The sequence below is a fragment of the Theobroma cacao genome, chromosome 9 (assembly GCF_053813885.1).
Source record: "Theobroma cacao isolate CCN51 chromosome 9, ASM5381388v1, whole genome shotgun sequence".
Taxonomy (NCBI): domain Eukaryota; kingdom Viridiplantae; phylum Streptophyta; class Magnoliopsida; order Malvales; family Malvaceae; genus Theobroma; species Theobroma cacao.
The window spans coordinates 20063379-20081506 of NC_142647.1; the positions used below are offsets into that span (position 1 = coordinate 20063379).

The window sequence follows — 18128 nt, forward strand, 5'->3', positions numbered from 1 at the left end:
GTGGACACATATCACAAAGAAAATTTTTTGTACATGAAACATTAGGGAAATGTTGATGAATCTGTTTTATTTTCTTGAGTGGAATGTGCCTTAATCTAAAGTGCCACAAATCAAAAATAGTTGACAAACTATTACAAGTATTAACAGAATGAAAAATAGCATTTCTGTCTTTTTGAAATTGTGCAACTAGTTATGCATCCAACTCCTTTTGTAAGAGATATAAGTCATCCCTCACTCTAGCACCCCAGTCATTTTCCAAGAAACTAGATCCTGTATAATGCAGTATGAGTCAAGAAAAAACAGATGTTGTTTTTGGCATTTCGCTAGTTTGTTAATAGAAATCAAGCTAAATTTGAAGCTTAGTACACACAAAACATTTTCTAAAATCAAATTTCCTAACTTTGCAATGCCTATATGAGATACCAAAACATTAACTTTATTCGTCAATTGAACAAAATTATTATGAACTTTCCTAAATGCAGTAAAATATTTCAGATTACAAGCTATATTATCAGTAGCACCAGTATCAAGTATTCAGGCATCATTATTTAGAAAAGAACTCATTGAAGCAGCAACATCATTCACAAAGAAATATGAACAAGAATCATTAAAGAAATGATAAGCATGATTAGAAGCCTTACCTACCATAGTTGTGTTCACCAAAGCAGTTTTACTCTGCTGATCGGATGATGTAGGAGAGTATCAAGAAAATTGGTTGGTGGCTGTTCATTGATGAGAGACATGAGTTTATGAATTTGATCCTTAGAAAGGCTGATTTGAGACATTGGAGCATTGATGCCCTCATCCCCAGCTTCATCAGTTTGAACCAAAGAAATCACATTATTGGCAGAATGAGATTGACCTCTTTTAGTATTGACACTAGATTTGTTCTTAGTGAACTTATAATCTGCAGGAAATCCAATCAATCGATAACATTTCTCCTTTAAGTGCCCCTTATTTCCACAATGTGAGCATAAAAGATCAGATTTTCCCTTTGACTTTTCACCAGTAACAACTGACATAACAGTAGTCTGACTTAATGGTTGAACCATGACATGAAAATTCATTTGGTTTTCCTCTCTGAGAACAATATTTTACTCCTTATCCAAAGATGGAAAAGGCTTCATCATTATGATCTGTGATCGTAAGGCAGAAAAACTATCATTCAATCCATTTAAGAATCAAAAGACATTGTCTTTAGACATTTGATCAACAAATTCCTGAAAACCTCCACAAGTACATTTAGGTAAAGGACGAAAACCACGCAGCTTTTCCCAGATAGAATTCAAGTCAGTAAAATATAGATCGATTGATCTATTTCCTTGAGTAATACCATTAAGTGTATGCTGCAGATTGCAAATTCTAACATCATCTGGTAACGAAAACCTTCGTTTTAGGATTTCCCAGATTTGAGCCGCATTACTCATATAGAAAACAGTGAAAGCAATTGATGGAGTTAAAGATTCAAGCAACCAGGCGACAATCACATTATTACATCTTATCCATGGCATATACAATTTATCAGTAACTAGAGGTTGAGGAATCGTACCATTAATAAACCCTAGCTTATTGCGAATGGATAAGGCAAGATAAAATGACCTGCTCCATGCTGAGTAATTAGTCGAAGTGAGCTTCAGAGTGATTGAGATTGAACCGTGGTGGTCTGAATGATGCACAAAATAAGCTGAGTGTGGATCATCCAAAGGAGAAATCGCATGTGCTGAGTGTACTGAATCGGCCATGGTAAAACACACCAAAAAATTCTTCTCATAGGATGAAAAGATTTTCAAATCTTCAAAGATTCAAGAAGTACAGATCTGAACAAAAGAGAACAAAACCCTAACAGCAGTCGATTCACAAACAATTCTGCAAGAAATAGGAAAAATTAGATCAAAAATCAGAAACGGTTGATCTAACAAACGGATCTACAAACAAAACCCCAAACAATATGGTAGAGAGAGAGGCGATGAAGAACGTGGCGCTTTCAGTCATAGAATTGGCAGCAATAGAACCGATCGCAACTCGAGAAATAGACGTCGTGACTGTAAGACAAGAAGAAACTGGATGGGTCTACAAGAAATCAAGCAACAACAGTTCAAGAACCCCAGATCGAGGCTCTTATACCATGTGAAAGAATTTGCAATTTCATGGAATTGAAGAACAAGAATTTGGGAATTATTTTTGCTCATTCGGTTAAAAGGGAAAGAACCAGAAACCAGCTATTTATAGTGCTAGTTAAGTTTGTAATACAGAACAACATACTAGGCTAAAACATAAAAGAACATTAAAATGAGCTATTTACAATAAATAAAATAAATTTATACTCTTCAAAAACTGAAATCGTTTTAACTTGTCTGAAATTGTTTAAAAGGTATTGTTGTCAACTCATGCAAAAAATTAGCTAAAAATAGTTAAAATTATAAAAAATGATATTTTTGAATTGAGCTTGCGAGAAAGATTATTTGTCACAATTTTCTCATGTTTTTATTTTGATCTAAAGAGTTTCACGATCTTTTACTACATAAAAGACGCTTCATAAGTATATTGATAAGTATTTACATATATATATATATACACACACGCATACACACCATTATAATAGATCTTTATAAATTCTATATACGCAAATAACACTAAAATTGATCAAGTTTTTTTACAGAAATGATCATATTTCTCTAAAGAAATATTCATTTTAATTATATAGAAAAGTAGAAATAGAATAAAAATAGAACAGCTAAGATATGGAGTAAGCTTTGGTACTTGACAACCATATGGGAGTGGCCTAAAGCATGTAGAAGCCTTTCTCTTTCCTCCGCTTCTCTAAGTGCTTTCGTTTCTGCTTCCACCCTTTTCTGCACCTCTGACTCAACAAATTTCTGAGCTGCTTCAGTAGCTTCCAATGCCGCCTCTCTTCCTCTCTTCTCTTCTCTTCTCCTCCATTCTTGGAGTTCCTTCACCTTTTAAAAACATCATCATGGAATTAATTGGGTTGCCACGGCCAAACCCGTTATAGCTGATCCTAAAGCTAGGTATTCGAGCTTAATTTAATTTCTCATGTATAAGGGAGAATTAAAGAGAGACCCTGAATTACCTTCTGTTTGGCTGCTAATGCTTCTCTGCAGGCTGCATGGTACATATCCATCGTTTGCTTCAGCTCTGTCCTTAATCTTCGTATTTCTTCATTTGTGTCCTCCTGGAAATTAATTCCCAAAATGAATTCAAAAAACCAAAATTGAAGTAAGCATTTGTCTATGGGAATCCTCTTTAAAGCACATTATATAAAAGAACAGTCATGTGTCTTCGCAATTAAAAATATAGTTTTATATTTACTTGTAATCGAAAGATCTTAGACTTGTATCAAAAATTAGAAAGAAAAAAGGCCTTTTATTGACTGAAGTGAAATTCTGTTGATAAATCCCGACAAAATGTCGGACTGAAAGCTGACAAAATGGTCCTCAGTATAGTAACGATGGAATACTACTGACGAAAACTACCATCGAAAATCCATCAATATTTTGCAACGCCGAAAGAATTTTCCACATTATCAACTAATTTCTCCGTCGGTAATGCTCTTAATTTTAGTAATGGGAATTAAAACCTTGGAAAACTGTTGTTTGTAGAACTAATAACACTATAAGAAATGTAAAATTTAGTCATAAAAAATTTAAGCAATGAGATAAAGTGTTGTAAATGGTTGTATTGTAAAAACTGTTTGCAACACTTCTATTGTAATTTATAATAGTACCTTTTTAAGGGAGAAAGGAAAAACATGTACTTAAATTGTAGCAAATTGTAAAATTAAGCCACAGCTATATGTCTGGACAGAAATGAAGTAGACTTACTGCACATCCTAAAGAAGATGATGGTGTTCCAACATCCGAGAATCTTGGGCACCTGCAAGGCTCCACATTGTGCTGATTGGGACTAGAGCCCAGGCTTTGGTAGAAAGAAAGAAAGGAGCCGTCGGAGCTTGAACATGAGGTGTCATTCTCAAGTGCTGCAAGCTCATCATAGAATAATCCATCGTTTTCTCTGGAGAGTGATCTGTTGAACAAAGTAATTTCAACTGTAAAAAATGCTGCACGCTACTCACAGTATACTTGTGTATCTTTTTGCATATATTTATACTTATAAATAAATTGTTGGGGTACTAGTGATGATGCTTAATTACATGACTGAGGGTGCCTCATTATTCAAGTTTTGGAGCTCAAGTCGTGCTGATGATCCATCTGCTCGAATAATGGGGACCGGACGAGTGGCAGATCGTAAGGCAGCAACCTTTCCTTTCGCAATGACATATATGTTGCAGAAATCTGGTGCCCATTTTAGTACACTTGCAGGAATATCTGTAGCCTTGAATAATCTGTAAGAAGAAATTCAGATATAGTTGCAGAGTTGCGGCAAGACAATGGGTGGGGACAAGTGTTTTATGCCTTAAATCTTTACTAATCTAAGAAAAAAATTCTCTCCACTTTGGAAAATCAAAACCTGGAAAGTCCAATCTTTGATGTTGCACCAAGCAACAGAGTTTGGATTCCACGTTGGGCAACGTACTCAATAAGCGCTTTTGCTACATCTGGATCCTCCAGTACAATTGCTTCACATTGTATCTGAAGATCATCCGTTGGATATATAACATAAGAAACTTAAACTGACAAAAAGGTCTTTTTAAAAAAAAAAGAAAAAAGAAAGAAAACTCAGAGGACAATGAAGGAATTATGCATCAAAGCTTACTTGTCTACGCGTACAATAGCATCGGAATGGAAGGAATAAGTCCATGGTTTGATTATCAAGCTGTCGTTCAGCAACTGCGTCATCAATCCCAACTGAAAGTAGAAAAGAAGAAGCTGAAATATATACGTTGGAAAGCACGTATAGAAACGTAGAAAATTAATTAAGCCGAGCAATGCCATCAATTATTTAGATGTGAAAGGGGGGTGGAGGGGGCAGGACCTGGATTGGGATTGAAAGGTGGTCTGGGGATAACATGGACAAGCCTCACAGTTTGGCCTCGGGTGATGAAATTTTCAACAGTCCATTTGAGAGCACGTTGGCTGGATTTGTCCCTGTCCACCGCCACCGCTACTAACCTCTCTCGTCCTTCTCTCCTTTCCCCATTCTCCCGCATCTGAAACATTAATTCTTATCTCATTGGTCTCTATATATATGCTATGATCTTCTCTCGTCAGAGCAGGAACAGGGAAAGAAGTAAGAAAAAACCTAGATTCCCATTTCTAAACCCTCCATTGAAGGAAAACCAATTCCGCCTTCTTTTTTGTTTTGGCTATTGCTCGTTAAAACAAAACAAGAAAGTCGTACCAAACATTCATTTTTTAGAAAGTGCACCGTCATTCTCGCTAAATTCTCATGAAACAAAGGAATTAAACCTACTTTATCCATTACAATTCCTTTTTTTGGTGTTTATTATTTGAAAGTAGTCGAAAAGATTGGCAATATCCGGCCAAAGGATACAAACTTTCGAGTGTCAAAAACAAATTTGAAAAAGGCACGCAATGAAAAGGAATAGAGAGTACTAAAACTAAAAACATTTCGCCCGAAGAAAACTCATAAACTGATCCACACAAATTAATATTAAAAGACTTGAGATTTAAAAATAACCAAGAGATTTATAAAACAAAAAACAGAGGATTAATATTTGATATATCGACAATATATAAAAGCTCTACACGATCAGGTTACTAAAATGAGTCACCTCATTAACGAGGTAAAACCAAAATTTATTAACAAAATTTAAAGCTAAATATTAAAAAGTTTTTAACGTTTAATCACGTAAAAAATTTAATTTAATTTAATTTTTCACTCTCTCTTAACTCTCTTCCACATTTCTCTCTAAATAATTTTTGCCAATCTTCCACACCTCTCTCAAAACTTTTAGGATCTTGCTTTTCTTCTTTTTAGTTTAAGGTTGTTTTTTTACTTTCGGGGTTTAAAGTGCATGCAAAGGGAAATAGTAATTTTCTCTCTAACCTCTAATCCACCCTTTCTTCTAACCCTTCTCTTGTTTTCTTTAAACAATTGAAAATTTATTCAAGTTCAAGTTTACTTTACATGTGATTGATTGAGATTTGAGATCGAGAGTGAAATTTTCAATCCAAAGTGTGAGATTTTTTGAAATTGAGAGTTTTTTATCTATATTCTTATTATCGATTCAATTAGCTACTCCCATAAGATCATAATGGGTATTACTTTTTTGTATGTTTTTAATAAAAGAACTCATGAATTTATTTAACAATAATCTTGATTCCTTAAAACATGAGACATGCAATATTTTCATTTTAATTGAGTTCCAATGGCCATTTGAAATTCCACATGCTTACTTGAGTACGGGACATAAGTTATGTATGTTATACTACTTTTGCAATCGCCCCAAATCCAGATCTCTAGGAACAAGTTGAGATGATAATAGTGATGTATGCGTGAGGATTGGTTTCATTATGAGCAAATGTCTCAACTTTCCCAAATTAAGAGGTCCGGATAGAAAGGAAGGGAAAAACATTCATACAAAGAAAAACAACAAAAAAGAACATATTCTCCCCAACAATTTGAGCAGCTGAGTATAGATAAAATTTAACGAGGTATAGAGAGACGTGTGGAAGAGAGTTTAGAAAGTAAAACCTTTTAATTATCATTGCTCTTGAAATTACACAATTTTATCAATGGAAGAAGAAGAGTAGGAGAAGAAAACAATGGAGTTGGAGAGAGATAAAAAAAGAGGAACGTACAATATAAGAACAGTTGAGAGGAAACTGAAGAGAGAAAAAAAGAGTTTTTTTCTTAAAAAATTATTAATATTTAGTTTTTAAGTCTCTAATGAATTTTAATCATACCTCATTAATGAGGTGATCCATTTTGATGACTTAACATGTAAAGTCAGTGCATCAAATAATTTATTCAAAGCTGAGAAAATGTAGGAGACATGAGTCCGTCTCCACTTAACAAGAAGCAATCACACACAATTTTGTGGCATCCTTAATCAACGAATCCCAATTCAAAAAAGAATGTGATTTTTTCTTCAAATTCAAAAGGAAGATTCCTCCGCTTCTGCTTTGTAACCAACCTAATGAAGTATGAAACTACCTTAACTACTCCTGGCGTCAAAAGGAATTTGGACGTTACAAAAGAATGAAGACAGTTGCATGGGATACCTACTGCGCTACCATATCTCATGGCAGACCTAGGATTATGGATGCCAAAAGAATGGCTTGAGACGACGTAGTGCTATGTTCTGTTTGGTTCAGTATTGAGTGGTTGAGCTTGAGGCATAAGGCATGCAAGAAGAGTTATCTCAAAATAAAAGTATATGGGTAGTCAATTTTAATCGTGAGAGTCTATTATTTAATCCAAGATAAAAGTATAGGGATTTCGTTAAATGTAATAAAAAATAAAACTTTACTTGAATTTTTTTGAATAGTTCAAGAACTTTTTCAAGTATTACACCTGAACACAATAATCCATCATTATGTGAAGAGTCACCAAGGGTGAAAATATCATATTAAGAGCTTTTAACGAATTTTGGAAAAGCATACAGTTATCTATAAATTAGACCTGGCAATTTTAGATACGACACGAGAAGACACGGGTTAAACAAGTTTTGGGTTTAGTCTTAACGTGTTTCATATCTAATCGTGTTTGACACGTTAAGACACGAAACACGTTTACTTAATCGTGTTGTCGTGTTTAAACGTGTATAGGTGACACGTTTATTAACCTATTAAAAATTAATAGTTAAAGATTATTTTAACCTTATATAAATAATTTTAAATAATTATTTTAATAAGTTTTTTAATTTTATAAAGGTAATAACATAATTATTATGATTGAAAATTATGAATGATTTTTTATATTATTAGTATTTGAAGGGTAGATGTTAATGATGTATTTTATCATATTATATGATAATGAATTTTATATATGTTATTTATATTAAATTTTATTATATTTGATGTTATTATTATTTTTGTTTTGTTATCATTATTTTTATAATTATAGATTTTAAATTTAAATAATAAAATTATGTTTAATTGTAAATATTTTTATTTAATCGTGTTAAACGTGTTAATCGTGTTAAATGTGTTATTAATCGTGTTGTGTCGTATATTGACATGTTTAATAAACGTGTTAATCGTGTCATGTCTTATTACACGTTTATTAAACGTATACGTGTACGTATTTTAAATTTAAGACATGAATATTAAACATGTCGTGTTCGCATTTAGCCTTAACGTATTTCGTGTCTAATCGTGTCTAACACATTTACGACACGAAAACTAAAGGTGTTAACAATAAAAAAATTTAAAATATCATTTTGAAACAAAAGAAACCAAAGTAACCTTTCAAAATGATTTGAGAGATTTATTGGATTTTAGGCTAAATTCACCTGCAATCATGTTAGCAGTTGAGGATTCTCACAAGGTCATTATTTATGTGGGCGTATCCCTTGCAATTGTGCACAATTAACTTGATACTTAACCAAAAAAAAAAAAAGCATGCTAAACTCACTCATGATTGATAGATTGAAGGTTATCTCGTTAATTGCTAAATAAGTTTAAATTAATGTATGATAAAATATTCATTGATAAATTGATGGGTTTTCCCATTTGATTGATGCACAACACATTACAAGTTTAAATTAAATCAGATAAAAGATTTTGTACCTAAATTATAGATGTTACTTACTTTTATTTCATAGCATTTTATTTTGTTATGAAATTATTATTGAGTGCTTTTTCATAAATGGGCCTCAGGTATAAGGTATTTTTTAGAATGGTCCTCTTTATAATTTTAATTATTTTTAACCGAGAGAAAAAAAAATGGATAAAATTGTCCTTAATGAAACCAACCCATTCGCTAGGCTCCGCGCCTCAACTCGAAACCTATTAACAGGTTAAGTATGTCCTTTATGTGGACCACAACTCTTCGATTTTCATCGAGAAACCGTACATATCCTCAGAAGCAAGTCTGCAAAAGCATTCCTCGACAGTTCAACTTCGGAGCATTTTGACAGTGGTAGGAGCCTTTTGGAGTGGTTATTATTCGCATAAAGGTAGTTTACATATTGAGCAGTGTGAGGAAGTTGACATTATGCTGAGAAAGGTATAATTTTTTTTTATGAATTTATTTATTTTATTTTGAACCATGTGGAGGTTTTTGACAAAATGGTTTTTGTTCGCGTTTAGGGTTAAGGTTTTTGAGTATAAACCTATACATGTTGCATGTTCATTTTGATATTTTTTTTGTTTGAAATTTGTGAATATAAACATGAAGGTGGTATTGTTGGTGTTTAAGGGTGGAAAGGTCACCGGCCATGCGTGACTGGTTGATACGTATGTGTTAGGAATTCGGTTGAGGGTTTAAATGTTGCGTGAGTGAACACGTACTTAGGTGGTTGGCACTTTTTGCGTGAGTGGATTTTGGCATGGGGTCACGTTGGGGTTGAGTGATTGAAAAAGGGTTCAACTTAGCGTGACTGATTGATAGGTCATTTCGTGACTGGTTTCTATGTTATTGCGTGAATATTGTTCAAGCATGGCATCAGTTAGTGTGTGCGTGAGTCGATTAGTTGTTCTTAGAATTGCGTGACTTATTTATAAATCATTGCGTGATCTAATGTTAGTAATTGCGTGACTAATTGATTAGGCATTGCGTGACTATTATTGTAGGAAATTGCACGAGTGTCATAACTGCATGAAATTTATTTTCATGGGTTCATTCTGTATTATTTTGGGTCAACTGTAATGCTTTAATGTGTATATATTGATTTACTTAATAATCTATACTTCACACTTGAATTAATTATTCTATTTCGGGGATGTCTAAAAATAGTAAAAAATATTGTTAGGGTTATTTTTTGAGTGAGCTATTATTGAGGAGGGTCATTTCTCAGAAATTCCTTTAGTTTTTTTGTTAATCTACAATGATGGTATTGACATGACTAAAATGGGAATGTTATCTATTTTATGTTGCAGATGGCCAGCACAAGAACAGAGTAGGAAAACATGGAGTCCTTGCTTTGTGTGCCGAGGCACCGGTGGGGGTTCAATGCGGGCATTAACATCCACTGTAAGTGGTCGCATCTGCACGTGATACATGAGATGCTGTGTCAAGTGAACGAGTTGGAAAACTTTAAGAGAACATGTTTCGGGCACATGATGGATGTCGAAGCAAACAAGGGTTTATTCTACGCCAGTCTAGTACACAATCTAATTCTGTGCAGAATCAACAAAACCTGACGCCACTGAGGCAGAGTTATGGTTCGCAATAGGGAAAATGAAGGCCCGCTTTTCTAAGAGGGAGTTCTGTCTGGTCACAAGACTGAAGTTTGGTCCCCTACCGACCCTCATTGTCAATCGGTATGAGGCCCTTCCTAAAGGAATTCACCTAAGATATTGAGGACCAGAGAAGGAGGTGAAGATCCAACAGGTTTTAGATACATTGAAAGGAGGGTAGTTTCAACAGGAGGGAGACGCGAGCAAGATGGCCTTCATCTTGATCGCGACGAATGTTTTATTTGGTCAAGACTACAGACGATCTATGGTTCCATGGTTGTTGTCGCTGGTCAAGAACATCGACGAGTGGAATGTATTCCCGTGGGGTACATATGTGTGGAGTCTGACCGTGGATTACCTACTGAGGGGTTTCGAACCTCTTGCTGCGGGTGAAGTAGCGAAGAAGTGCTACCACCTCTATGGATTCATATGGGCATTTTAGGTAGTCTGCCATAGCCTAATGTGTATCATTATCATTATTCTTTTTGCATAAGAATTTATGAGGTGAGCAAAAATGTTACACAATTTATGTGCAGTTTTGGGCATTGGAAGCAATACTTGAAATCAGAGGCTTGTTCGGAAGGCAGCGACAGTCCAAACAGGTTTGGCCAAGAATGCTTAAATGGCAATGTGACAAGAGGCCTTCAGGCTTCCACACCAATATTGCAAGCTTGGAGAAAGAGGGCAAAGTGAGTAAAGAAACCATATTTTTTTATTTTATTAATTTTTATTTTGATTATCATAGGGTAGCAAAGGTTATACTTAATGGCAATGTATGTTTTGGTGCAGTTGTGGGCAGTAAGGACGTTGTAGCCAACGACAGAAGAGATGTTGACCGCATACTAGGCGGACATTGAGGTCAATATCTTCAAGGGGCAACAATACATTCCATTATGGAAGTTGGAGGGTCGACCAGAATTCGGTCCTTAATAAAGGAGGAAAATAATGAATCGCAAAGGGAAAAGTTCAGTACGACAAGCCATTAAGAGGAGACGCACCACGGACGAGGAGGTCCATTCCAAGCGAGGTGCTGCTGAGGCACCTTATTCTCCTACTGCTCATCATGCTGCTACTCTTGCTGCTGCTCCTCCTGCTTCTGCTGCTGCCCCTCATCCTACTTCGGGTGCTGCCCCTCAAGTTGAGCGACCCAACCGAGCATTACGTTCGTAAATGACTACGAGCATTAAAGGAGAGCTACAAAAGATGTGGACACAATGGAAGAAAGACCTCCAGTCCTTGCAGACGAATATGCAAATGTAGATGCAGTCAATGCAGTTGGAGATCCAGTAGTTAATGCAGTTGGAGATCCAACGAGCGATGTAGATGCAATCAATGCAGCTGGAGATCTAGCAGTCAATGCAGTTGGAGATCCAGCGGGCGATGCAGATGCAGACGCAATCACTGCATAAGCATATCCAGCATTCACTGCAAGGGTTGGAGGATTAGATTGTCAGTCGACTGATCGACCGTTTTGAGGTATGAGATTTTATGTTATTCATCGTGTGAGTTATGACATGTACGATGTATACACTGTTCTAATGTGTTTGATTTTTTTGATCGTTTAGAATCAAATCTCACCTCTCGGTAGCCCAATTGAACATGATCCTGCACCTATCCCATCTCCGGTAGAGGATGCCCATTATTCTCAACCCACACCTTCTCCCGAGGCTCCACCTCTTCCATCTGAGGTCGAAGAGGTACCTCATCCTGCTAGTAGTGGAACTACAACTTTCGCGCATCCTACTCTTGTCCCAACTCCAGTTGAGCCCCGCCCCCCCCCCCCCCCCCCGCATGGTGAGATCAGACCTTTTGCTGAGGCTCCACCTCGACTTGAGCCCGAAGATGCACGTGTGATCTTGGCTAGCAAATACCTTCGAAGGCCGTATGTTAACCCGTTATTAGTCCAGTGCAAAGCGAAGGACAATTTGAAGGACATATATGAGTCCTTCTTGAAAAACGACGAAGCGAGGTAAAATGAAAACAGTAGATCATAGTAGGGTTAACGATTCTAGGATATTTATTAAACAGTCCGCAATACTATAATTTTAATATAACTCTATTTTAAATTTACAAGGTTAACATTTTGAGCATCGAAGGGCAAGAGGGCCTTGATTGTTTTCGACGATTGGAGATGTTGACAGAGTTGATGGACACCCAACAGATTGATGCATGCATCAGTTTGTTCTGTAAGTGGGCACGTGAGCACCATCCACAACACTACAAGTAGAAAATATTGATCGTTGACACCACATTCTATGTAAGTATATTATATTTTATTGAGTTGTAATTATTCAAATGTATGGGGTTTAGGGTTACTTAATTGCATCTAACTATCATGCATAATGTAATTGACAACTTATTTTGCTCCAACTGAGCGAAGAAATACGGCCTTCGCCCACCGAGAAGACATTCAAGCCGAGTGAGGCGGTTATGCCAGAAGAGCTGCTTGAGTATGCTAGGGGTGGGAGACCTCCGTGGGGTTTGCCATGGCATAAGGTTGACGCAATTCTTGTACTGTGCATTTTTTACGCCACTGGGTGGTAGTGCACGTTAACTTGGTGAAATGGACTATTATGTTAGTGGACTCATCGTACAGTCGAAAAGATACACTGAATTCTGGCTTGCGTGATAAGCAGATGAGTCCACTAACATCATTGTTTTCATTATATGCCACTAGGATGGGTATTTTGTCAGGTCGCACCATCAAAAGCGACCTTTGACACGAATGAAATATAGGTTAAATGAGAAGACCCCGATGCAGCAAGATTCGCACAGTTGCTGGGATTGGGTTATAGCCACGTTGCAATGGTTGATCGGCTTGGACGATCAGACGCTGAAGGCAAACGCCATAGAGGGCATTCGAACAAAGTTTGCCCTTGAGATTTTTGCCAATAGCTCAAGTTGTTAAATTTTTGAATTTGTTTACTCTTATTCATTCTGTAATTAACATTAACACTATTCTGTATCATTTCCATATTATTCTTTGTTGTATCATTTACATATTATTCTTTGTATTCATTCATGTGATAAGCATACGGGTCCAATAAGAACAACATTGTTTTTTTCTTATTCATATCGTAAAGTCTGTTAGTATTTTACACAATTTACATGACAGCGTTCATTCGATTGCATATGCCAACCTCCTTCACGTTTTTACTTTATAGCCTATATGACATGTTGAATTGCATTGCGTGACATAAGGTGGTAAGCAGTTGCTATTGAATTGCATGAATGGTGTGGATGGAATCGCATCACCAGTTGATATTGATTCGCGAGAGTATTTGTTATGGAGTCACGCGAGTACTAAATTTTTAATCACATCAGTTGTTAATGTGAAATCTCGTCACTAATCCACTTGGAGTCGTGTGAGTAGTAAATATGGATATTGTGAACCATTAAGATTTAGAATCGCATGAGTATTTGATATTGACTCCTGTTGGTAGTACATATAGAGTGACGTTACTAGTTAATTTGGAAGAGCGTGACATGACTGTTTTTGGAATCGCGTCACTAGTTTATATTGACTCGCGTGAGTAATATGTGGAGTGGCGTTACTAGTTGTTATCGAATGGTGTGAGTATGTATTATAAAATCGTGTGAGTAGAGAAAGGGAGTCGCGTGACTGGATATTATGGAATTGCGTTACCATTTGATATGGAGTCGCGTGAGTTGTATATATGGAGTGGCGTTACTAATTATTATTGAATCACGTGACTAGTTGCGCTTGCATCTCGTGACTCACCTATTCTGTGTCTTGTTCTTCGAATAAGGGTAAGCCAATTATCATCGACAATATCAAACCATAACTCAACCCCAAGCACCATCATAACAAAATATCGAGTTGAACACCATAAACCCTCAACTAGATGAAAGTTAAAGCACATGTTATGAACGAAACGGTTGGAAGCTATCTTATGCCCTTTATGTTTTTTGATTACAACCGTCGACATTAAGAACAACTATTACTATTATTATACATCATTTTTTGGGTAAAAATATGAATTAGGATGCCAAAATCAATCATGTAAATATTATTAAATTAAATATTTCATGCTTTATTTAATCGTTTACAAAGAAAAACAAATTATGAAGGAGTACAATGAATTTGATGATCCAACAAATGAGCTAAGTACTCTAACTAGAATTTTATGATCCAACTATGCAATGGCATTTTTTTACACAAGGGGAACTGTAGTGAACTATACAAATATCAAATTTTTTCCAGCACTTTCTCCTCACTTCTAGCAGCTTTTTCTTCATCTTCATCCCATCCTTCTGTTTCAATAAACGTTCAGTTGTTATGGACCTGCCTGAGTATCGATAGCTTATGAATATATCGATAGCTTCTCTGAAAGTGGATGGAACTTGTATGAAAGAGCAAACTGAAATGTCTAGTTAGAGAATGAAAAGTACGATACATAAGATGTCCATATAGAAGAGAAAACCTTCAAGTCCCATGTTCAGTTGTTTTGGACCTCCATTGTTCCCCAACTAGTCCATTGGCCCTACCATTGGACTTAAAGGTTTTCTCTTCCATATGGACATCTTGTGTATCTTACTTTTCATTCCTCAATCAAACCGTTTAGTTTACTCTTGCATACAAGTTTCATCCACTTTCAGAAAAGACATCTTGTATTTTAGATTTGCTTTTCTGCTAGAATATGTGCAACTAGTCCCTCAAACTCAAAGGCACCTCATCCTCTTCGGAAGTTGCCTATTTCCCCTTCTCAACTCTTGGATCTTTGGAGGTCATTTTTCAATTATTTGAGATTGATTAAGATAATTGAATTTGATTCAAATGGTTAATGGTTCCCTTTATTTATAGGCATGAATGCTGACTCTTCATTTTCTATAGCCATATCAGTGCAATGAAGGGAGGCTGAATTGGTTATTAAGTACTTGTTCGGCATGCCCTTTCATCTTATCTACCTCTTAAAAGCAAAAACTAGGCCAAACATCAATCTTTTGCATATGCTAACCCCCTTTTGCTTCTTTACTTTATAGTCTATAAGACATGTTGAATTGCATTACGTGACATAGGTTTGTAAGAAGTTGCTATTGAATGGCGTGAATGGTGTGGATGGAATCTCGTCACTAGTTGATATTGGTTCACGGGAGTATTTGTTATGGAGTCATGCGAGTACTAAATTCTAAATCACGTCAGTTGTTAATATGGAATCGCATTACTAATCCACTTGGAATCGTGTGAGTAGTAAATATGGATCGCGTGAACCGTTAAGATTAGGAATCACGTGAGTATTAGATATTGACTCCCGTTAGTAGTAAATATGGATCGCGTGAACCGTTAAGATTTAGAATCGCGTGAGTATTGGATATTGACTCCCGTTAGTAGTAAATATGAAGTGGTGTTACTAGTTAATATGAAAGCGCATAACATGACTTTTTTGTAGAATGGCGTGAGTGTTTATTCTAAAATTGTGTGAGTAGAAAATGGAATCGCGTGACTGGGTATTATGGAATTACGTTACTAGTTGATATGGAGTCGCTCATGTAGTATAAATGGAGTGGCGGCACGAATTCTTATTGAATCGCGTGAGTAGATGATATGGGATTACGTCACTAGTTGATCTTGCATCGCGTGACTCACCTATTTTGTGTCATGTTCTTCGAATAAGGGTAAGCTAATTACCATGGGCAATATCAAACCATAAATCAACCCCAAGCACCATCATAACAAAATATCGAGTTAAAGAAAACAAAATACCACAAGTGAATTATGAAATACAAACTACAGTTTCCATAATCCAGTTAACCCACAGCTCTTAAATATGAATGTTCATCTCGTATGTTTGACTGAGCCAGAACCAATGACAACTGACTTCCTTTTTCTCTGAGGTTAATGTCGGAGAAACTCATCTGAGGACAGTCAATTCTGTCGTACTTTTGCTACCTGAACAACTGTATATGTTCTTTGCATTAGAAGATTCTCAACATTCTGTATCCTCAATTCCAATGCCTGCATTGTAACAGTTTGATTACTGAGCTTCTCATCAATCCTCAAAAGCATATTATATATCACATCATTAGAAACAGGAACTCTAGATAGTTGTCTAGATGGAGTATCATGGGCAGGATGAACTGGGCTGCCTTCGACAGAGTTCGATGGCTCATCAAGACTCAAGTCATATCCCCATTTCACGAGCCATCGAAACGATAGATTACGAGGCCTACGACTGGTCCAATCAGCTAGATACCTATTGCTCCATATCCCTTTCTTCTTAACTAGAGCCGATATGATGTTCCCGTATGGAAGGGTCGTCTCTTCCCGCATGGCAACTTCTCTAATTCTCGTGATCATATATTCTGCAATATTCACGCCAAACTCGCTTCCAATTGTTTCCATCATCCACAAATCCTCAGCGCTAACATGTCTTAATCGACTGAGCCTTCCCTGTAATGTGGACGCCAGAAAATTATGTACCAACCTATCTGGTGCAGAATTCAAACGACGAGCAGAACATGACTCTGTGGTGTATGGTTCTCTTCTGCTTGTCACCTGGGCCCACATGCGGGATGGGTCATACGATGGTGGAGGTCTATATTGTCTGTGTCTATACTCCGTTTTCAAGAGCTTCCCAATATCAAAGGGAGTCACTGTAAACTCTATTCCTCCCAAAAACACGTGTAAAACATCTGGGTCAAAATCTTTAGGATTTTCAAATTCATTTTCACTCCAGCGAATGCTAGAGTAAAATTTCCTAACAAGAGTCGGGCTATAATCAAAATATGGAAAGGTACTTAGACCCTTAAGTTTACCCATGTCGAATAACGAAGATATGTCACCCTCAAGGTATATGTTTTCCTTTAAGCTTTCCTAATCTACCACTTTTCCACACGATATCATGGCATTCTCTAGTAACCAAAACCTACCACCATATGATATGTCCCTAAACCGTAAGGGAGAGCACAGATCATTACCTAGTTCAATTGAAAAACCAATGGATGCGGCAAGCAGTTGAATAGCTAGTTTCCATTTCTTCCTTGACCGTAGGCGAGAGTATTCATCATCACCCATACTTTGGTCGCCATTGTCATGGACATTGGGTCTGCTTGAAGATGCGGCCATTGCTTAAGACAGTGCAGGACGGTTCAGCTTTGGTGGCTCAACTTCCCTTCACCCTTAAACTAAGTTTGGAATGGTTGGAATATGAAACTGCAGCTATCGATAGATATTGGGAAGACTGGAATATGAAAGAAACGGTTGGAAGCTATCTTATGCCCTTTCTGTTTTTTTATTACAACGGTCGACATTAAGGGTGCGTTTGGCATAAAGGATGTGATGTCATTACATTGCAACCAATGGATGTAATGTGATTGCATTCCAAAACCAATGCAATCACATTACATTGCACTCTTTCATGTCTTTAAGGACATTTTTACCCATCACCTTTTAAAAAAATTACTCACAATTCAAAGCAAAGCATCGTTTTTGGGGCTAAAGGTCTGCTACTTCTTCTCCATTTTGCTAAAGTCGCTCATCCCTCTTCTAGCTCTGCTTCTTCATCATCTGAAATTGTGGGTTGAAATCTCCCATTCTTTTTTTTCTTTCTTCTTTTTCTTATCTTCTTCTTGTATTCTTTAATCTGACTTTTTTCTATTAATTTGGGTTTTCTTCATATTTATATTTTAGGGTTTACCACTGAAACAATTTGGCCCTTGATTGGTAAGCGAGGTTGGATTTCTGGGCTAATTTTCAACATGAGGCATTGCGTGACTTACCTTAGACATTGCGTGACTAGTTTTTGACAAGTCATTGTGTGACTAGTTTCTGTTAAGGCATTGCGTGAGTAGTTGGTAGGCATTGCGTGACTTACTTTGGGC

The 18128-nt window shown here is 36.5% G+C and overlaps 1 protein-coding gene across 1 annotated transcript; it reads right to left on the reverse strand.

Moving 5' to 3' along the window:
• Window positions 1-1181: 1181 nt before the first annotated feature.
• Window positions 1182-5128, reverse strand: LOC18589503 (Adenine nucleotide alpha hydrolases-like superfamily protein). Its single transcript, XM_088809689.1, has 10 exons — window positions 4954-5128; window positions 4735-4808; window positions 4489-4610; window positions 4172-4363; window positions 3843-4032; window positions 3092-3193; window positions 2769-2957; window positions 1922-2070; window positions 1814-1866; window positions 1182-1729 (listed from the first exon to the last, which is right to left on the reverse strand). The coding sequence occupies exons 1-10, from the start codon at window positions 5126-5128 to the stop codon at window positions 1182-1184; spliced, it is 1794 nt and encodes a 597-aa protein (XP_088665815.1).
• Between the last annotated feature and the right edge of the window lie 13000 nt (window positions 5129-18128).

Bases quoted from the DNA above. Each gene is read 5' to 3' on its own strand.
- LOC18589503 (XM_088809689.1), bottom strand. From the start codon at position 5,128: ATGCGGGAGAATGGGGAAAGGAGAGAAGGACGAGAGAGGTTAGTAGCG. The intron at 4,364-4,488 runs GTTTTGATTTTC...TTCTTCTTACAG, and splicing joins TCAAAGATTGGACTTTCCAG to ATTATTCAAGGCTACAGATA. The intron at 1,730-1,813 runs GTACTTCTTGAA...TGGCCGATTCAG, and splicing joins GTTCTCTTTTGTTCAGATCT to TACACTCAGCACATGCGATT.